The sequence below is a fragment of the Rhinoraja longicauda genome, chromosome 11 (genome assembly GCF_053455715.1).
Source record: "Rhinoraja longicauda isolate Sanriku21f chromosome 11, sRhiLon1.1, whole genome shotgun sequence".
Lineage (NCBI taxonomy): Eukaryota > Metazoa > Chordata > Chondrichthyes > Rajiformes > Arhynchobatidae > Rhinoraja > Rhinoraja longicauda.
This window is the reverse complement of record NC_135963.1, coordinates 38,274,344-38,297,184: the sequence shown is the minus strand read 5'-3', so window position 1 is coordinate 38,297,184 and position 22,841 is coordinate 38,274,344. Positions and strand designations below refer to the sequence as shown.

The window sequence follows — 22,841 nt, the reverse complement described above, 5'->3', positions numbered from 1 at the left end:
TTGCTTTTTGGTAAATGAAACCAGAGCATGACTTGCACAGTAATTGGTAACGCCTTGGTGACTGTTGTAGAACAGAGGGACCTTATGGCACTGGTACATAGCTTGCTGGCAACGGCGACACAGGTGGACTAAGTTGTGAAGGAGGCAATTGGCATGCTTTCCTTCATCAGTCATGGCAATGCGTAAAGGAATTGAGATGCCATATTGCAACTGTGCTAATCACTGGTGAGAGCACACAGAGTATTTTGAGCAGTTCCTGTCATCCAACAATACAAAGATGTCATGCAGCTGGAAAGCGTGCAGAAAAGTTTCACAAGGATGTTACCAGCATTGGAGAGGTTGGATAGGTGGGAACATTTTCCCCTGGAGCTAGGAAGCTGAGGGGTGACCTTATCAAGGTACATAAAATCATAAAGGTACATAAAATCGTAAAGATGGTTAGTCATGTTCAACTGTGTAAAGGACTCCAAAGCTGGAGAGTAATGGACTCTAAATTCGAGATGGCAAGAGATTAATGATTATAAAATGGATCTGAGGGGCATTTTGTTCGCAGAGGGGTGGTGGGTATAGCCATATATATGGAACAAGCCATTGGAAGAAGCAGTCAATCCGGGTACAATAACAACATTTAAAAGACATTTGGATATGTGCATGGATGGTAACTTTTTTGAGGCATATGGGCCAAACACATTCAAATGGGACAACTAAGAAATACATCTTAGTTGCCATGGATGAGTTGGGCTGAAGGGCTGTTTCGGTGTTGTATAATTATTACCCCAGAAAGCTTGCTATGCATTCAAATCAGGAGGGTAGAAAGTTGCCTTGAGTAAACCTAAATTCATTAAGGGAAAAACGGCAATTTTAATAGGGCTTGAATTTTTGTTTTTATTTTTGTTTCAATTCATGGGATGGGGGTATTTTTAATTGGGTTATTGGGTATTTCCACTTAAAAACTTCAATCAACCAGTGTATTAAGTTTCAGTCCGCATGAGGTATTACGTTCTACACACCAATCAGCCAAAACATTATGATCTGATGAGCCAAAACATTATGACCACCTGCCTAATATGCTGTTGGTCCTCCGTGTGTAGCCCCATACGCAGCAGGGTGCGATGCACTGTGAATTGTGCCACATTCCTCCCGTGGCCACCATTACAATTTTCTGTGACGTGTGCCACAGTAGACCTTCTGTCGGTTCGGAACAGATGGGATAGCCTTCGTTGCCCTCGCGCATCGATGAGCCTTGGGCGCCCAACATCCTGTCACCGGTTTGTGGTTTGTTCCTCTTCAGACCATTGTCAGTAGTTACTCACCTCTGCTGACCGGGAGCACTCCATAAGCCTTGCCGTTTCAGAGATGCTATGACCCAGTTGTCTGGCCATTACAATTTGGCCCTTGTCAAAGTTACTCAGGTCTTTACTCCTGCCCATTTCTCCTGCATCCAACACATCAACCTCGAGAACTGACTGTTCACTTGCTGCCTAATATATCCCACTCCTTGACAGGTGCCATTGTAACAAGATAATCAATATTATTTACTTTGCCTGTTAGTAGTCATAATGTTTTGGCTGATAGGTGTATGTAGGTACTGAAGAAATAATAATAACAAGTACAAGTTCAAAATCATATCAACCAAATGACATTTATCAAAAGCATGTCACCTCTAGAACGTCTGGTTAATAAATAGGTTTGGTCAACAGGTTATTTGGGAACATTATATTCATAATAATAATAATAATACATTTTATTTATATAGCGCTTTTCATATACTCAAAGACGCTTTACAGAGATTTTGAGAACATAATGCAGTAAACCCTCATTATAACGGACCATATGAGGGAAATGTTGTCCATTATTGACGATTGTTTGCTGTAACTGAGTAAGGGATTCGCTCCAACCACCTCTGTGAAACAAGAAGTTGTTTTCAAATCCAAAGTTCTTTTTAACAGCAAAAAACTTGTTTTTGTTTCTGCTAAAAATACTAAAGGCTGTTTGTTACATTGTTTAATAGAGTTAAGTGTCAATTGAACTGATTGCTTGTCGATTTCAATGCAGTGTTAATTTCAATGCAGTGTTAATTTCAATGCTGTGTTAATTTCAATAGCCTCCAGTGTAACTAGCAGCCTGTTCTTAAAGAGACAGTCCACAATAACTGGAATTCATTATAAAGAGGTCTGTAATAATGAGAGTTTATTGTATTTGCTTTTTTGTCAGATCGTGCACTCAGCTTGGAATCATCGGACCCTGAAAAGAAGTCTCGTAAAGGTACATTCTTTCTGATTGCTGATTAATTTATTTATAACTATGGGAGGTTTGTTCATGCTGTGTAAACCAATTGAGTCGTGAATCAAGCTTACAAAATACACATTTGATGTCCACCCACCTAGTTATTTGCTGTGAAGCAGATCAACACAGTTAAAGTGACCTTTCCTTGACAACTTTGAAAGTTGTCATGGAAGTGAGGAGAGCTGGGATAAAGATAGTTCAGGACATCCAGAATTGTCGTGCAATCCGAATAGGTTCCATCATGGAATTGTCACACATCCATATTATGTATTGGAGCCACAGTACTGCCCATCTGCAAAGGAGGGAGGTACGAAGGGTGGGGATTGAAGTGGAGAGTGAGAGAAGTAACAGTGCACAGGTCCCCAAATGGAGTATCTCCAACAGGTTGAACTGTCGACCATATTGTTCTTTGTGGCTGATCCTAAACTACCAAGGGGAGTGGTGGTGTCAGGGCCGGTGACTGAAACTTCTATGACTTGAAGTTGTCAGTGCAGATACTTTAACCTGCTCTGTGAGATTTGAATTTGAATTTTGAATTTGAATAAGTTTATTGGCCAAATATATGCATATACAACGAATGTGCCTTGGTGCTCCGCTCACAAATGACAATACAAACATACAGTTAACAATTAAGAATAAAGCATAAACACATAAAAACAATAAGGATATAACATTATGGTCTAAACATGTGGGTGAAAATAAACCAGAGCAAAAAAGAGACTAGCAAAGGTTGTAGGTGATGATCTTTGCTCCAATTTCTGCTGGTGTGCTATTAATGTGTTCAGCACATGTGATGATGTCATGACATGTATGAAACACATTGTGAAAATGGGGTGAATCATAACAGGAAGTTGGTGGTCCAGCTTCCTGATGGTGGAAAGTCAATAAGAAGTGAATGCATACACTTTTAAAAAAAAAGCAAAATTGCTTTTTATGAATGATGAACTCATTTGAAAGAAACTGGCTTAAATGCATTTAATATCTAGGTCTTATTATAAAGCCTTTGATTCAAATTACATTAAATAGCTAGAGCAGTGAATTTGTCAAATTAACTCGAAGAGTAGAGACTGAAGGGTGACTAATGTACCTTTATTTAAGAAGGGCAAAAAGGCTGGTCTATCATCAGAGGCAGTAGAATTAATGAAGAGGATTCTGCAAGATAGGAGCTACATGCATTTGCAAATACAAAGACTGATTAGGGGTAGTTAGCATGTTTTCTGAATGAGAAATCGTATTTCACAAACCTGTGGGTTTTTTGAAGAGGTGACCATGAGTATTAATTAGGGGCAGGGCGGGGCAGTAGACTTGTCCACAAGGTTTTGCGCAAGGGCTTTGACATAACAGTCCCACATAATAGTCTGATCCAGAAAGTGGGACCACATGGGATCCACGGTGAGCTAACAAATTGGATACAGAATTGACTTTGTAGAAGTCAGAGGGTGGTAATGAAATAGATAGGTTATTTTTCACATTGAAGCCCTGTGACCACTGTTTTTTGTCAACTATATAAACGATTTGGATGGTAATGGAGTTGGCATGGTTGGTAAGTTTGGGGATGGCACTGAAGTTGGTGCAATAGCGGACGGTGAAGAAAGTTATCTAAGATTGCAACTGGATCTAGATGCATTGGGGCAGTGAGCCAAGGATTGGCAGAGGGGATTTAACTTGGGCAAGTGCAAAGTGTTCCATTTTGGTAAGTTAAACCATGGCAGGTATTGCACAGTAAATGGCAGGGACTTCGAGAGTGTTGTAAAACAAAGGGACAGGTACATAGCTCCTTGAAAGTGGTGACACCCGTAGGCAGATGCGGAAGGAGAATTTGGCATGTTTGCCTTTATTGGTCAGGGTTTTGAGCACAATAGTTGGGATGTTGTGTTATAACTGTACAAAATGTTTGTCAGACCTCACTTGGAGTATTATGTACAGATCCTGTCATCTTTCTATAGGACGGATGTCATTAAGCTGGAAAGGTTGCAGAATAGAGAAAGATACTGGGATGGAAGACTTGAGTTATAAAGGAGAGTGAATTTGCTGTACTATGGCGAGGATGTTTCTCCTCATCACAGTCCTAAATAGTCGACCCCTTATTCTGAGACGGTGTCTCCTGGTTCCAGCCACCACCCAAACATTATCTCTGCATCGACTCTGTCAAGCATTGTCAGAATTTTGTTTTTATAAGACTGCATCTCGGCTTTCTAAATTGAAGAGAGAATAGGCCCAATCAGGTGAATCCCCCTAATTAAGTATCCATTTATTTATGGGCTGGTGAAGGTATTCTGTTATTATCCCTTTCTCATTATCTGGACTAATGCTCTCTTTTACACTGTCTTCCCTTTTCTCTGCCTGCTATTTGTCCTTGTGTTCTTTTTATTTTATTGATATGCGTGCTGTTGCACACATTTAGCATTTTTATCTTTGTCTCTTTTTAAAAGATGGAGCTGCAGCTGAGGTATATTCCCAGATTAACATGGACCATCATGCTCTTGCTGAGGCTCTGGAATCTCAATCCAAATCAGGTATTGGCACATCCAGAATCCACTGCAACATTGGTTTTCACTTATTTTCGTGCATATGACAGTTTTAATAACCATAACAGTTTGCATATCTGACTGGGATGCTTTTCCTGAGTTCTAGTTACTTTTTGCCCGTTCACCAAGTTGATAAAATCACGAGGTGCATAGAATGCACGGTGTATTTTTCCCGGGATAGATGCAAAATGCTAGAGTAACTCAATGGGTCAGGCAGCATCTCTGGAGGAAAGGAATAGGTGATGTTTTTTGGGTGGAACTTGGGAAAGCAAGAACTGGAAGGCAGAGATTTCAGGTGAGAGAGTAAAGATTTAATAGGAACCTGAGGGGCAACCTATTCACACAGAGGAGGTACTGATAGTAAATGAGCTGTGTTTGATCCAGTTTAACTAATTTAATAAAAATTCCGAGCTAATCTTTTTTTATATGAATTTTGTATTTCTGAGGAATGCATATAACTATATTCTCTGGATACATGTCAAATGCAATTTTTTCTGCTATTCTTTTTGCTTTTACAGTTTGTTTCAATGTTGATAAGAACATTTGGCAAGTGAATGATTCTGTTTGAGACTTGTGCCACTCATTGCAACATGCTATCCATGTTATCTCCCAGAGACAAACAAAGTGGGATAGGAGCTTTCACTTCTCAAATGTGAAAAGTTGACAATTGGAATTAATGACAAAGCAGAAAATGTTCAGTAAGTCAGGCAGCATCTTCTTTTATAATGAAGCATGAAGCTATTTTCCCCCACCGTTGATGCCTGAAGCGTTGAATGTTAGTGTTGTTCACTGGTATATCACTCACATTATTAGAACCGATGTTTCAAAGATTTGTTTGTGCACTATGTATCATGTCCATTAATTAACAAATAGTTGCTAACATTCCAGGAAAAATATTTTGCGCTTTCTCATGACATTGGGCCCATCAAGTCTCTGTGAGCTCTCAGAGAATTCCTTCCCTTTTCCCACTTATTTCAATATAACCACTCTCCTTCGCATGCACTCCTGTCACCATTGAGATACTAAACAACTTGCAAATATGTACTGCGCCCAACAATTCAAAATCAAGAGATCAAAATCAAATGAAAATAGACATCAGCTGAACATTTTGTAAAATCATAGAAGCACAGCATATTTTAGCCTATCTTCACTGTTCCTGTTGTCCTCATTAGGCTCGTAGTCTTCTATGCCTCTCCTATCGAAGACCCTTCCCCAACATATTTTACATGTTGTAATTGTATCTGCTTCCACCACCACCTCCTTCGGTTGTGAAGGCCCTGTCCCAGTTACGTGATTTTAAGGTGACTGCCGGCGACTGTCAAAGTCGTAGCAGATCGCCAAAATTTTCTTTTACCCTACGACAATGACCACGACAATGCTGAGTCAGGTCGATACAAGTTACTTTTTTTGTGAAACTAGCACCTGGCTAAGAGATTACACCGTCTTCGGAAACATCGCAAAATTCCCACGCTTACCTGACCGTCAAACTGTCCCCTCCAATCTACCTGTCAAATGTCCTGACGATAAATAAATTGGTTAAACAAAACTATCTTCTGGTATCTTCAAATGCCTTTTCTTAATTTAATATTACCTGCTTCTAAATGCATCTGCGACAAGGGTTTTTCAGTGAATAAATAAATAAATAAATGAAAAGAGTTTTCGTAGTGCAGTGCCTGTGTCAGCGTTTTATTTCATTGGTCAAAATGAATGAGACTAGAATCTTTGAATGAAATGCCACGATAAAGTACTTAGAAACATAATAAATTCAGACTCTATTTTTTTTTTTAAATCACCAAAATCAACTTTATTACAGCAAACTATATTTCTATGAAAGATATAACTACATGCCAAAATCTTTTTTTTAAACGGACACTTCAAACGATTACAAAATATGCCTAAAAATGTCACTGGCCGGACCTTGCTGTCGGTTTGTTCAAGTGTCCACCCACCTTTGACAGCATCGCGATCTCTGCCCCCATTCCACACCTGGCTGTTGCAGCTGCACTTCTGTCAGCTGTCAAAACGGGTTTTGACAGTTCCTGTCGGACCTTGTGCTCTCCTGATCCCGGTACCTGTCTCCAGTTGACGTTGGTAGTCGACAATGAAATTCATCCGTCCTCAGTACCGGCGACAACCTAGCAAACCCGGGGACAGCATGCGACAGTGCCCACAATAAGCTACTATACGGGGGGCGTGTCCAATGTTTGGCTGAGTAGACATAACTTTTCAGCACTCCCGAGAACAAAGCCCTAAACTACCAAAAAAAGACGCACTAAAAGAATTCAAGTACTTTAATTTAAAGTTAAAAGTATAAAGAACGTACCAAGAAAGAAAGGAAGGGAGCACTGCTGCCACTGAAGCCAAGAAATCCACCGATGGAATCAAGAAAGAAAATCGAAGGTAGGCCTACAGCCACGATGGAGCAGGGGCCTGGATTTGAGGAGCTCTCAGCAGGCGCAGAGGCATGGCCCTCTGGTGGCCGAGAGGCTCAAGTTTTGGAAACGAGTGAAGATGAGGGAACTAGCAGTGAAAGTGGAAACGAGCAAGAACGGGATCAAGAAGATTCAGAGATTAAAATTAAAGCGATGTTTGAAGAAATTATTAAAAGGCTCAAGAAAATTGAAGGAGCTCACAAAGTGATAGAAAAGGAAGTGAAAGCATTGAGGATAGATAATAAGGAACTGCATAACGATAACAAGGAGCTTCATAAGGACAATATTGAAATATATAAGACTTTGAAAAAAATGGAAGGGGACTTTCAAACAGTGATAAACAGAGTGGATAATATAGAAATGGAAAACGAATTGTTAAAATCCAGAGTGGAAAGAAATGAAGATAGTATTACTGCTGCAACAATTGAAAGCAAAAAGATCGTGGAAAAGTTGGATGCCTTGGAAAACTACAGCAGGAGAAATAATGTTAAAATTGTTGGCTTGCCAGAGGGAGTTGAGGGGGAAGACCCAATCAATTTTTTTCAAGATTGGATAGTGACTAGTCTTGGAATAGATAAACAAGGACCGATGGAAATAGAAAGAGCACATAGGGCTCTAAGACCGAAACCTACGAATAATCAAAAGCCAAGATCTGTGTTGATTAAATTCTTAAGATACCGAGATAGAGAATTGGTCCTCAAAGCAGTCGGAATGAATATAAGACAGGGAAAACCAATAGAGTATGAAGGTACCAAAATAATTTTTTACCCAGATATTAGTAATGTCTTGTTGAGCATGAAAAAAGAATTTAATAAGGCAAAAAATATTTTATGGAAGAAAGGATATAAGTTCATTTTACTGCATCCTGCTACTTTGAAGATCATGATCAACATTGGAGAAAATAAATTTTTCAAAGACTTTGTCAGAGCACAAGAATTTGCTGAAGAATTGCCATCGAGAATTGGTGAAGAAGATCCGTGAATGAATAATTATTAACAAGATTTGTATACTATAGAGGGGATCAATTGTATTAAGGATAGTTAATTTTTAGAAGTACTTGAAATATCAGGGGGGCTGGAGAATATGCATGCTCTACCATAATCATGGGCACAAGTGTGGTGTGGACCACACCTCGTATAATAGAGGGGGGTAATGTTGTTAATTTATTTATTAACAACATTAGAGGGAGGGTTTACTTTTCTTTCTTTCTTTTTTCTTTTCTGTTTTTGTACCTGGACGATGGAAGGGAGTACACTGAAATACGGCACAACGTAAATATTCGAAGAGGTAACAAGATAAGGAGGAAGGGAAAAAAAAGAATGAATGGAGAATAAATTAAATTTTTTAAGTTATAATGTGAATGGGTTAAATGGACCGATAAAAAGGAAGAGAATTTTAACACAGATGAAAAAATTGGAAGTGGATATAGCTTTCTTACAAGAAACACATCTAACGGAAAAAGAACATCAAAAGTTAAAGAGAGATTGGGTAGGAAGTTTGGTAGCATCTTCTTTTAATTCAAAAGCAAGAGGGGTTGCGATCCTATTTAAGAAAACGCTACCAATTAAGATACAAAATATTGTAAGTGACCCAGTAGGTAGATTTATAATCGTACATTGTCAAATTTTCTCAGAATTGTGGACTTTAATGAATATATATGCACCAAATACAGATGAGAAGTTTGTGCAGGATACTTTTCTAAATCTAGCGGAAGCACATGAAAATATATTGATAGGGGGAGATTTCAATTTTTGTTTAGATCCAGTAATGGATAGATCATCAAGGACAACGACAAGGACAAGAGCAGCGAAGACAACCTTGAATTTAATGGAAAGTTTAAATTTAATAGATGTTTGGAGGAAAAGCCATCCCAAGGAAAGAGATTACTCTTTTTATTCCAATAGACATGATACATATTCTAGAATAGATCTATTTTTGATTTCAGCTCAACTAAGCGGTAGAATAATACAAATAGATTACAAGGCTAGATTGTTATCAGATCACTCACCATTATTAATGAAAATTACGATGCCAGATAAAGAGCAATCAGTGTATAGATGGAGACTCAGCTCTTTACTATTGAAAAGGCAAGACTTTTGTGATTTTATTCGAGGACAAATTGAATTATATTTGGAGACAAATTTAAATTCAGTGGATGATAAATTTATTGTATGGGATGCAATGAAGGCTTATTTGAGAGGCCAAATTATAAGCTACTCATCTAAGATAAAGAAAGACTATAGGAAGGAATCTGAAAGATTAGAAAAAGAAATCACTATTAGAAAAAGACTTACAGAAAACTTCTTCAGATACAAAAAAAACACAACTTGCAAATAAAAAATTTCAATACAATACATTACACACTCACAGAACTGAAAAACTAATATTACGAACTAACCAAAGATATTATGAATTAGGAGAAAGAGCCCACAAGGTATTGGCATGGCAACTGAAAGAAGAACAAATATCAAGAACAATAAATTCAATTAGAACAGATCAGAACATTATTACTTATAAACCTAGAGAAATCAATGAGGTATTTAAGCAATTCTACACTAATCTCTACCATTCTGAATCTGAAAAGGATGAAATTAAGATAAATAATTTTTTATCCAAGATACGATTACCAACAATCTCTAATGAGGAGCAGATGGGACTAAATGCCTCCTTTACTTTGAGAGAGGTGGAGGAAGTACTATATTCTTTACCAAGTAATAAATCTCCAGGGGAAGATGGTTTTCCGCCTGAGTTCTATAAAAAAATTAAAGAGTTGTTGTTACCACTATTTATGGAAGTGATACATCAAGCGGAGAAAACATCTACATTACCAGACTCCTTCTCATTGGCAATTATAACTGTAATTAAAAAAAAAGGGAAAGACCCTTTAAATGCATCTTCTTATAGACCAATATCATTGTTGAATGTAGATTATAAAATAGTTGCTAAACTTTTAGCAAGGAGATTGGCAGAATATTTACCGAGGCTGGTTAAAGAGGACCAAACTGGATTTGTCAAAAAAAGGAAAATATCTGATAATGTAGCAAGATTTATAAGTATTTTACATTTAGCACAGAAAAGAAAGGAATTGAGCGTAGCTGTTGCTTTAGATGCTGAAAAGGCGTTTGACAGGTTAGAATGGGATTTTTTATTTAAAGTATTAGAGAAGTACCGATTAGGAAACAGTTTTATTAACTGGGTAAAAGCTCTTTATAAACAACCTAAAGCCAAAGTGGTGACAAATGGCCAATCTTCTCAACCATTTAATTTGGAAAGATCTAGTAGACAGGGATGTCCCTTGTCACCGGCGTTATTTGTATTGGCCATTGAACCTCTGGCAGAGCTAATAAGATCAGATTTAGATATTAAAGGATTTAAAGTTAACCAGGAAGATCACAAGATTACTTTATTTGCAGATGATGTCTTAATTTGTCTTACTAGACCATTGGAATCCTTAAGAAAACTATATTCTAGACTGGAAGAATATGGGAAAGTATCAGGATATAAAATTAATAAAGATAAAACTGAAATAATGCCTCTTGTTGAAGGCAATTATGATCAATGTAAAAGAGAAAGTCAGTTTAAATGGCAAAAAGAAGGCATTAAGTTTTTAGGAGTTAAAGTAGATAATAAGTTAAATAATTTGTATAAATTAAATTATAAACCACTAATAAAAAAAATAGATGAGGACCTGAAGAAATGGATGAATCTTCCAATTACATTGATAGGGAGAGTTAACTGTATTAAGATGAATATTTTTCCGAGGATACAGTATTTATTTTCAACACTGCCTATACCTTTGACAAATAAATTTTCCCAAGAATTGAACAAAATTGTGAGGAATTTTCTTTGGAAAGGTAAAATGCCAAGAGTGTCTCTGGAAAAATTAACATGGAAATTTGAATTAGGTGGATTGCAATTACCAAATTTAAAAAATTACTACCTGGCAGCGCAAATGAGTTTTATTTCATCCTTTTATCAAGAGGGTGGAAAAACAGCATGGGTTAAAATTGAAATGGATAAAATAAAAGAGTCTTGTCCAGAAGAATTTATATATAAATGGGAAGCGAAGATATTAGTTAAGGATAAAGAGTCACCCTTGCTAAAACATTTAATTAATACATTGTTGAAAACAGTTAAAGTTAAGGATAAAAGAATTTTTTTAACAGCTAAAACTCCATTAGTAAAAAATGGATTATTGCCGTTTGCTTGGAATAATCAAATACTACAACTCTGGGAACAGAAGGGTATTAAAAATATAGGAGATTGCTATGAAGGGAATATCTTTTTGACATTTTCTCAATTGAGAAATAAATATCAAATTCCAGGGAATAGTATTTTTTTCTATTATCAATTACAATCTTTTTTAAGGGAAAAGTTAGGAAATTCAATGTCTCTATTTCAGATTAAAGGAATCGAATCCTTGATTCAGGGTAAGGGAATTAAAAAATTTATATCATCAATGTATAAACTACTACAGATAGCTAGTCCAAAGATAGGAATTAATAAAGCAAGACAAAGATGGGAAACAGATCTTAATATTATTATTGATGAACCAAGTTGGGAAAGACTGTGTCTAGATATTATGAAAAATACTATTAATGTGAGGTATAACTTAGTGCAGTATAATTTTTTGCTGCAACTATATTTAACCCCGGAAAAATTAAATAAATTTAAACTAAATTCAACTGAAAGGTGTTTTAGATGCAACCAAGACGTGGGCACTTTTATACACTCTACTTGGGCATGTCAGAAGGTAACTCCTTTTTGGCAAGACCTAAAAAAGTTTTTAGAGCAATTGATGAATAAGATTATACCAATGGATCCAAGGTTGTTTCTGCTAGGAGATACAAAAGGAATAACACCAAAGCTAAGTCTCGATAAACATCAGGAAAGATTTCTCAAAATATCATTAGCAGTAGCCAAAAAATGTGTTGCGGTTACATGGAAAGAACAAAATGAAATAAGATTCGAAAGATGGCATGCAGAAATGCGGAGTTGTATCCCATTAGAAAAAGCAACGTATAATCTGAGAAATGGATACGACTTCTTTTTGAAGGTGTGGAACCCATTCATGGCAAAGTTAGGATTAAGAATAGGAAGTACTTAAATTCAGGATTGCCTTGTTACCTAGCAAGAATTTAAAAAGAAATTACTCGGAAGTGACCCCCTCGGGACTCCAGGTTTCTTTCTTTCTTCTGCTTTTTCTTTTTCTTTTTCTTTCTTTTCAACTGAGGGGTGGGGGGGTGGGGGGAAGGGAGAAAATACAGAACAATACGTGTATAATCGAAGTTATAGGTTAGTGACTATTGTTTACTATTGTTTACTATGAAATGTATAATGTATAACGTATGGGTTCTGTTAAAACTTAAATAAAATATTTTAAAAAATTTAAAAACTAAGCTACTATACAAGCCAGCTGTCGGCGAGAAATTTCTAGAAGGTAAATCTTTCCGCGACGCGCCGAGATCCGCTACGATTCATTGAAGACTCCTCACGATCATGCCCGCGACACCCCGGCGAACGTTCGGCGACAGCCTAATCGCCGGCAGTCGCCTTAAAATCGCCTAACTGGGACAGGCCCTTAAGTCATCAATCTGTGATATTGTATCAATTTTTTTCTCTCCGTTAGCACAGCTTGATCTACTGGGCCTGTCTCACAGCCCTGCATTTCCCAGCTTTTACATTCGTTTGGTAGTATTCTCACTCCTTAACTGCCTCACTTCATCACATTTCCTAATTTTCTCTCTCTCAGTAACTGACCCAATAAACCTTTAACCTGATGACCCTCTACAATTTATCCACATGACCACTCTGGCTCACTCTATTAGAAATATTTCCTCTATCCTATCCATCTCTGCCCTACATTCCCTGCAAATTAAAACTAACTTGTTTGCTCTCTTTCCCAGTGTCACAGGTTTTTTCCCCCTGTTTCCACAGGTGCTGCCTGGCCTACTGAATATTTTCTGAAACATTTTCTGTCTTTATATTAAAAGATCAGGTTCAGCAGGAGAAAGCCTAGTCAATGAATGTGGGGCAAAAGTGGTGGGAATCCATTGGAGGCAAATCACGGAGGAACATAAAATTCCCAGTATTACAAGGCTGGTGGAGGATACAGGGATAGGGAAGTGCAAGACTTGGATGGATTTAAAATGAAGATAAGATTTTTAATTTGTTGGTTGGGTTGCAATATAGCCATTAACTGCCATTGTGCTTAAACTAGGCGATGGGTGGCAAGGTCAGCTTATACCGACACATTCTCGACATAATATTTCCGACATAATATTTCTATATTATTGGTCTTAGTCATTAATAACATAAAACCATAGCATGTTACAGTTGGGTGAAATAAAGTTATGTATTAGGGATGCAGGCTACCAAATAATTTGTTAGCCGCTTGTCTGAAACTTGGTTTACAAGTAACCCTTCACTCAATATGTCAAACAGCTACTTCTTGGTTCACATTGGTTGAAGTACTAAGAGGTGAGTGACAATTGTGACATGATCCTTATTCAGTTGAGAGAGAAAGAGCAGATACATGGTTCAGAAAGCATATCTGCATGCTATTTACCAATGAGGAAAACCTCTGGAATTATTAAATCCATATTTGCAATATGCTTTCAGATGGGAACCTGGCTGAAGAAAACAAAGTACATGAGAATCTTGCAGATGAAGGTAATATGTTCCAGAATCCAGAAGCGAGTGCATGTTTCTTAAAAGTACTTCAGGCCTTCCACCTTAAATATATTGCTTGCATTGTTTTTCTCTCCCCATTTCTGTGAATAAATGTCATGGACAAGAATGTAACCAGTTTATATCTAAGTCACAGAAGATTTATAGAAATACGTTGTCAAGTATAATCATTGCTCTACTGTTATTATCTTAAATCAGTTAAACCAGTTGTCGAGAAATGCTATGGTAGTCTAAAGGGTGTGAATTCTAACCCCAAGATAAACAAAGTATTTTATTTTTCCTTCCTTTGCCAGTGTTGAAGTTCCCTTAAGTGGTATAGCCTACTTTACCTCATTAAAGCATGTGCACATTGCACCCTTAGTCTTTGAGATGGTGGGGAAAACCTTGGCAGTGATTCGCAGAGATGAGGGGGAGATGAAGTCTAAGATCCCAGAAAACCTTTTGCTGGCCAGAAGTTTGAGGAAATGTGGCAGCTGAGTGTGTAAACTAATTAATTTATTTGAAAAACTGGCACGGTTACTTTTTCCATCGACACAAGTAATTAAAGCATTTAAAATAACTGGTTTTGGTTGCAATTGGATTAATTGTGGACGTTAGCATTAATTAATTAAAAGGCCTGACTTTCACACATTTTCCAAATCTCTTGGCTGGTTAACTAGCTGAGCCTGAGCCAAAACGTTAGCACCATGTAACACCTAAATCATTACATTTTCCATGATTGCTAATGAATACCTTTCTTGGTTGAAGTGTGAGTTGTTGTACTAAGCATTGGGAAATTTTGTTTGATATGTGCAACTTTGTCAATATACGTTAAGATTCCATTTTGCCTTTTCTCGCAGAATTCGAGCAGATGGACTGTTCAGATGATGTCAACCTTGATGCAGTGCCGTGTGAAGGTCTGGCATTTCTAAATTATCAGTGTTCTGAAGTTTATTCAGTTATTATTGCTGTAATAGTAAAATGATTCTCAAAACTTCAGAGATGCCGTTTGGTTCTGAAAGACAGACAAACTGGTTAGTTAGAGCATTGTACAAACTGCTTTTAATGTGAACATTTAACCCTGTCACATCAGAGAGGGGGTGGGGGGCTGGGATGGTGACAGGAATATTTGGTTTTGATTTCTAAATGTTATTCTGGTTTTGCCTTCTAAAAGAGATTTGACATTCAACATTAGGTTGAATAATTTATTGAAATCCCTCTTTCATGTTATCTTTCATCCTTCTGGATGAATAGCAAGATGCATGTTGCTGTTACTTTTTATTATTTTCATTTTTGTGACCTCAAAGCTTCTTTGGGGGAAAAACGCAATATACCCGCGGACGCCTCCCGGCGGGCCGCTAGGTCGGCGAGGCCGGAGCCCCCATGGCTTGGTGCCTGCGGCTGACAGAGCACATGAATGACGGAGCCTGGGTTGGCGGAGGCCGAGGTCGGGGCCCGCACGCCACGAGTTGGGAAGCCCTTGGCCGACGGAGGCTGGGTCGGCAGAGCCCGCAGCTGGGGCCTGGGTCGGAGCCACGGAGGCATCCGGAGAGGACCCGGCAGCGATAGTGGAGTGGTCGGCGTGACGGTCAATGGACACACCGACCGACAGATGAGGACAGACCACGTGGAGTGAGGACGCCGGTGCCGAGGAAAGGAACAAAGGAGGATCCGGCGTGGGGGAGGGGGAAGAACAATGGGGACCCGGCATGGGAGGACCCCCTTGAGGGGGTGGTGGGTGAGGGGAGAACAAAGGAGGACCTGATCCGGATACTGCAGATACTTTGTAACTTTGTCAACGCACTTATATGAATGAATGAATGAATGAATGAATGAATGAATGAATGAATGAATGAATGAATAAGTTTATTGGCCAAGTATGTGCATATACAAGGAATGTGCCTTGGTGCTCCGCTCACAAATGACAACACAAACATACAGTTAACAATTAAGAATAAAGCATAACCTCGTCAAAACAATAAGGATCCAACACTACGGTCTAAACATGTGGGTGAAAATAAACCAGAGCAAAAAAGAGACTACAGACTTTGGTTATTGAGTAGAACTATCACTCGTGGAAAAAAGCTGTTTTTATGTCTGGCTGGTGGTTGCTATGACAGTCCGGCGTCGCCTTCCAGAGGGAAATGCTTCAAAGAGTTTGTGGCCAGGGTGAGAGGGGTCAGAGATTATCTTGCCCGCTCACTTCCTGGCCCTTGCAGTGTACAGTTCGTCAATGGGGGGAAGGTTGCAGCCAACAACCTTCTCAGCTGTGCGAACGATCCGTTGCAGCCTCCGGATGTCGTGCTTGGTGGCTGAGCCAAACCAGACCATGATGGATAAGGTTAGGACGGACTCAATGATAGCTGTATAGAATTGGACCATCATTGCCTGTGGCAGATTGTGTTTCTTCAGTTGCCGCAGGAAGTACATCTTCGGTTGGGCCTTTTTGACTGTGGAGTCGATGGTGGCCCCCCATTTAAGGTCCCTGGAAATGATGGTTCCAAGGAACTTAAATGACCCCACAGATGCGACTGTGGTGTTGTTGATGGTGAGTGGGGGGAGGGGAGGGGGATCTCTTCGAAAGTCTACAATTAGTTCCACTGTCTTGAGAGCATTGAGCTCCAGGTTGTTGCGATGGCACCAGGATGCCAGCTGTGTCACTTCCTATCTGTAGGCAGATTCCTCCCCATCCTGGGCCAGTCTTTGCAAACTTCAGCCAGTGTCTGAGTAGGTGTGAATTGCTGCTTGGGGAGGAGTGGGTGGGGACGGATCCAGTCTTTGCAAACTGGAGTCAGTCTTTGAGTGCGTGTGAAGTGGTGATTGGGGGTTGGGGGAGGGGGTCCCAGGGTTATGTTTCTGTTTCTCGAACAGAAATGTGGCGACTATTTGCATACCTTGGGTATGCAAGCACAGGATTTCACTGAGACTTGTCTCATTCTTGTGAATCCATGGTCCATGACCACTCAAAGTGAAGAAGGAGCAGTGGGATGATATTGAGAACCTTGCATCTAGGCATCAGGGGTGTACGAACGCTCTGTGTAAATGGAGCAAGAAGTGTAGCACAGCATAAACTACTCTTACGTGCCCATCAGTCACCTCTGCCCCGTCTATGGAAGAGTGTACAGTTCCAACAATGGCCTCATCATTCACCTTCGAACCCATAATACTGGAGTGAAAGCAAATCGCCCTCAATCCCAGAGGACTGCCTGAGAAGAATAATGGTTAGTTGATAAAACATAATCAAATGGCTGTTTGAGTATTTCTATATTATTGGTCTTAGTCATTAATAACATAAAACCATAGCATGTTACAGTTGGGTGAAATAAAGTTATGTATTAGGGATGCAGGCTACCAAATAATTTGTTAGCCGCTTGTCTGAAACTTGGTTTTCAAGTAACCCTTCACTCAATATGTCAAACAGCTACTTCTTGGTTCACATTGGTTGAAGTACTAAGAGGTGAGTGACAATTGTGACATGATCCTTATTCAGTTGAGAGAGAAAGAGCAGATACATGGTTCAGAAAGCATATCTGCATGCTATTTACCAATGAGGAAAACCTCTGGAATTATTAAATCCATATTTGCAATATGCTTTCAGATGGGAACCTGGCTGAAGAAAACAAAGTACATGAGAATCTTGCAGATGAAGGTAATATGTTCCAGAATCCAGAAGCGAGTGCATGTTTCTTAAAAGTACTTCAGGCCTTCCACCTTAAATATATTGCTTGCATTGTTTTTCTCTCCCCATTTCTGTGAATAAATGTCATGGACAAGAATGTAACCAGTTTATATCTAAGTCACAGAAGATTTATAGAAATACGTTGTCAAGTATAATCATTGCTCTACTGTTATTATCTTAAATCAGTTAAACCAGTTGTCGAGAAATGCTATGGTAGTCTAAAGGGTGTGAATTCTAACCCCAAGATAAACAAAGTATTTTATTTTTCCTTCCTTTGCCAGTGTTGAAGTTCCCTTAAGTGGTATAGCCTACTTTACCTCATTAAAGCATGTGCACATTGCACCCTTAGTCTTTGAGATGGTGGGGAAAACCTTGGCAGTGATTCGCAGAGATGAGGGGGAGATGAAGTCTAAGATCCCAGAAAACCTTTTGCTAGCCAGAAGTTTGAGGAAATGTGGCAGCTGAGTGTGTAAACTAATTAATTTATTTGAAAAACTGGCACGGTTACTTTTTCCATCGACACAAGTAATTAAAGCATTTAAAATAACTGGTTTTGGTTGCAATCGGATTAATTGTGGACGTTAGCGTTAATTAATTAAAAGGCCTGACTTTCACACATTTTCCAAATCTCTTGGCTGGTTAACTAACTGAGCCTGAGCCAAGACGTTAGCACCATGTAACACCTAAATCATTACATTTTCCATGATTGCTAATGAATACCTTTCTTGAGGGGGGCAACTAGGAGCTTAATTCAAAGTTAACTCTTTTCCACTGTATTATTTTTTAAGAGACGTTCTTGAAACTGGAGGTGTGGCACGGGAGCTGGGTCCCATGTCTTGTTCATCCTGCAGTATGTGGGAATTAATAGATGCTCCTTATAGTCTCACCTTTCTGAGGGAGTTGGGTGGGGGGGGGGGGGGATTTTCTGGAACAGTTGGGGGAAGATTTAAACTAATTTGACATTAAAGAATACAGTAGGGGGTGAGGAACAGTCAAATACAGAATGGGCGCACAATCTACAAGCAAATGGTGCAAATGGAAAACTGGGTTGCATCAATTGTAATGCAAGGAGTCTGATAAGTTAGGTTGATGAATCAAAGGCACTGATGAACATATGGAAATATGATATTGTTTCTATCACAGAGACGTGATTGAAAGATGGATAAGGCTGGCGACTCAACGTTCCAGGGTATAAAATCCTCAGGTGTGATGGTGGAGGTGGGGTGAGCGTGGACATAACAGAGGATGTGAAATTGCACAATATTAATTAAGGCATCCATTACAGCAGTAAAGAGGAGCATATCCCATGAGAATAGAATTTAGAAATAAAAAAGGGGCTGATCACTTTGCTAGGAGTGTACTACAAATCTCCAAATAGTCAGCTGAAAATCGAGGAGTAGAAATACAGGCAGAAGTATAGAGAAGTGCCAAAATAATAAGCTAATAATAGTAGATAGTTTCAACCCTATGTAGACGAGAATCACTTGGGTTTAAAGAAAATGGAAATTCTAAAATGCATCCATGAGTGCTTTTTGCGTCAGTACATAGATGCTGCAGCTCAAGGAGGAGGAGTAGTAGATCTAATCTTGGGGGTCCGAGTGAAAATTAAAAAACTGCAGAGGATGGAAATCTAAAATTAAAACATCAAATGCTGGAAATACTCAGCAGGTCAGACTGCACCAGTGGGAAGAGAAACTGAGTTAGTGTTCGGGTAAAAGACCCTTCGTCGGAACTGAAAAGGAAACAAAAGAGGCTTGTAAAGCTGCAGAGTAAATTGGGGTGGTGGATAAGGTGAAATTGGCGTGACCCTGGGGAAAAACTGCAGACATGGTTATCTGATTAATGAGTAAATGAGAGCAGTGAGAGACAGAGAATGTAGACAAAGAATATAGACATAAAGAATGCAGAAGTAGTGAAATGCAGAGCAGAAAGAGAAGACTATCAGGCATGTTGTCATTCTGAGAGAGAAAGGAAAGGGGGAAAAAAGAAGCTAATTTAATGTCAAATTTTGAGCAAGTTTAAGAGGATTTTTTTAACAGACACTTAGATGGGTAAATGTTTCTGGGCCAAACATGTGAAAATGAGACCAGCTTTGGAGGGATATGGGCCAAACGCAGGCAGGTGGGACTAGTGTAGATGGGACATGTTGGTCAGTGTAGGCAGTTGTAGGTTAGTGTAGGCAAGTTGGGCCGAAGTTGGGCCTGTTTCTATGCTTAATGACTCAATAACAGCTCAGCACAGGAACAGACTCTTCAGTCCACAATGTCTGTGTTGAACATGATGCCAAATTGAACTATCTCCTCCACTTGCACTTGATTCATATTGCTCCATGCCCTGCACATCCAGGTGCTTATCTAAAAGCCTTTTGTTCATGGGTGAAACTTTTATATACATCCCCAACAGCTAGAATATTAACTAATCAAATGCTGTCATCTAAATTTCATTTATCTAGGGGTTGTAGACAAGGATGTCCACTATCACCGCTTCTATTTGCCCTTATTATAGAACCACTTGCTGAGAGTATTAGATCAAATTCAGATATTCATGGCTATAACACTAAACATACAACCAATAAAATTTCTTTATATGCGGATGATGTATTAATATATATTACAAAGCCAGAAATTAGCATTCCGAATTTATTAAATCTCATAACTCAATTTGGTTCATTTTCAGGTTATAGAATTAACTGGTATAAAAGTGAAATTATGCCAATAATGGAGCATAATCCGGCCATACTTCAACAATTTCCTTTTAAAATTGCCTATGAAAAGTTTAAACATCTTGGAATTTACGTGACTAGGAAATATACTTCTTTATTTAAATTAAATTTTCCTCCTTTACTCGCTAAATTACACAGAAATATCCAATTTTGGAAAACACTCCCGATATCATTAGTTGGTCGTAGTAATGCTATAAAGATGATCTTTCTTCCACAGCTACTATACTTATTTCAAGCAATTCCGATCTATCTTCCAAAAAAGTTTTTTTTTTAAATTGATTCAATTGTTACTAATTTTATTTGGGACTACAAGACTCATAGAATAAATAAAAGACATCTATGTAAGTCTAAAATTAATGGAGGAATTGCTTTACCTAACTTTTTATTTTATTATTGGGCGGTTAATATTAAAAATATAACCTGCTGGTTGGATGATTCTGATCAACAACCGGATTGGTTAAAGATGGAGAAAGAGGAGTGTTTACCATTCGATATTGGTGCGATCCTCTTAGCTCCAATAAATTTAAATAAAAAAACATATGGAGGTAATCCCATTATACATAGTGTTATCCGTACCTGGAAGCAATTAAAGTTTACGTTAAAATTGAGTAAATTATCTGTTTTCCTTCCTATTGCGAATAATCCTTCTTTTAAACCGTCTGTCTTAGATAGAGGCTTTGCTCAATGGAAAAGTTATGGAATCAAAAGGGTGGGAGATCTTTATCATAAGGGAACTTTTCTTTCTTTTCAGGATTTACAGCAGAAGTACGGATTACATGTTAATAATTATTTTAGATATTTACAACTTAGAGATTATGTAAAATCACACATGCAAGAATATAAGTTTAGAGGTCCAGAAACACTTGATGTATGCCTGAATCGACATTATAACTCAAATAAATTAATATCCTTTATTTACAATACTCTCCTTGACACTGACATTCCGTCATCAGAATCTTATAGACGAGCATGGGAGGACGAATTGAATCAATTTATAATGCAAGATATATGGGATGAAAGTTTACAACATATTCATCAATGTTCATTGAATACTAGACATTCCTTAATACAATTTAAAATAATACATAGATTACATTATTCAAAGACGAAATTAAATAGGATTTTTCCTAGTATCTCTCTTATTTGTGATAAATGTCAATTTCAAGAAGCTAATTTAACTCATATTTTCGTAACTTGTATAAAAATGCAAAACTTCTGGTTGGAGATTTTTAAAATAGTTTCTAAAGTTATTAATAAAAAATTAGATATGGACCCAAAATTAATTATATTAGGATTATCAGAACATACTACAAATTTTACAGTAAGTCAGGTACATTTTCTTGATTACAGTCTAATAACTGCAAAAAAATTAATACTTAAATTTTGGAAAAAACCAATAACCCCCACAATTAAAATGTGGACTACGGAAATGACAGAGACCCTGCATTTGGAAAAAAATAAGGTTTGCCTTAATCGACAAACCTGAGTTATTTTTAAAAATATGGTCTCCATTTATTGAATTTTTAGAAAAGTAAATGGGTTTGGCACAGGACTAAAATAAAAAATTTAAATTAAAAGTTGAAACTTGAGTTAGAGGTTGGATGTACAACTGTGGTTATTGTCTCCCGTTAATTTTTATTGTTAGATCTTTTTTTTTTAACCCTCTTATTCTCTCTCCCCAAGTTTATAGTTTTTTATTTTCATTTTTACTTTCTCTCTTCAAAAATTTTAAAATTGAAGCTATGTAAGAACTTTGTAACAAATGTGTTTTTTCTGATTTCTATTTGTACATATGCTTTTCAAAAATAAAAAATATAAATAAATAAAAGCCTCTTAAACGACACCCACTATCGTATCTGCCTCCACCACCAGCCCTGGGAGTGTGTTTCAGGCACCCACCACTTTCTGTGTAACTAAACAAATGCCCTAAACATCTCCTTTACATTTTCCCCTCTTTGATCTTAAAGCTACGCCTCCCCCCCCCCCCCCCCCCACACACACACACACACACACCGAGTCTTTGACATTTCCAACCTAGGAGAAAGGTTCTGACTGTCCACTCTGTCTATGTCTCTCATTATTTTATATACATTTTAGTCTCCCCTCAACCTTAAGTTCCAGAAAAAACAATCAGCTTTGCCCAACCTCTCCTTATAGCTCGTGCCTTCTAATCCAGGTTGATTCTGGTAAACTTCTTCGGCAGCCTCTCCAAAGCCACCACATATTTCCTGTAATGGAGCAACCAGAACTGCACACTATACTTCAAATGCGGCCAAACCAATGTTTTATAAAGCTGGAAAATGGCTTCCTGATTCTTATACACAAGGTCTTAAGTAAATATATTTCATCTGCAATTCAATGCAGAGAATGACATTGCAGTTGGAGGATTCAGGTGGTGGAAACACGTTCTTGAATTCTGTTGAACAGGAGGAGATATTAGATGTCTTAGCATATTTAAAGGTGGATATATCCATGTGGCCTGCTACGGGCAGGCAACGAAGGAAAGTACCAGATGACTGGAGGAT

General features: G+C 38.2%; 1 protein-coding gene across 1 annotated transcript in view; it reads left to right on the top strand.

The window, feature by feature from the left end:
- The window catches only part of LOC144598114 (uncharacterized), a 44,743-nt gene that overhangs the window by 8,315 nt on the left and 13,587 nt on the right, over nucleotides 1-22,841 (top strand). Inside the window, exons 5-9 of the mRNA XM_078408002.1 lie at nucleotides 2,215-2,265; nucleotides 4,719-4,802; nucleotides 13,868-13,918; nucleotides 14,776-14,832; nucleotides 17,514-17,564. Of these exons, the coding sequence (XP_078264128.1) occupies nucleotides 2,215-2,265; nucleotides 4,719-4,802; nucleotides 13,868-13,918; nucleotides 14,776-14,832; nucleotides 17,514-17,564 (294 nt within the window). The remainder of the gene's footprint in view (nucleotides 1-2,214; nucleotides 2,266-4,718; nucleotides 4,803-13,867; nucleotides 13,919-14,775; nucleotides 14,833-17,513; nucleotides 17,565-22,841) is intronic.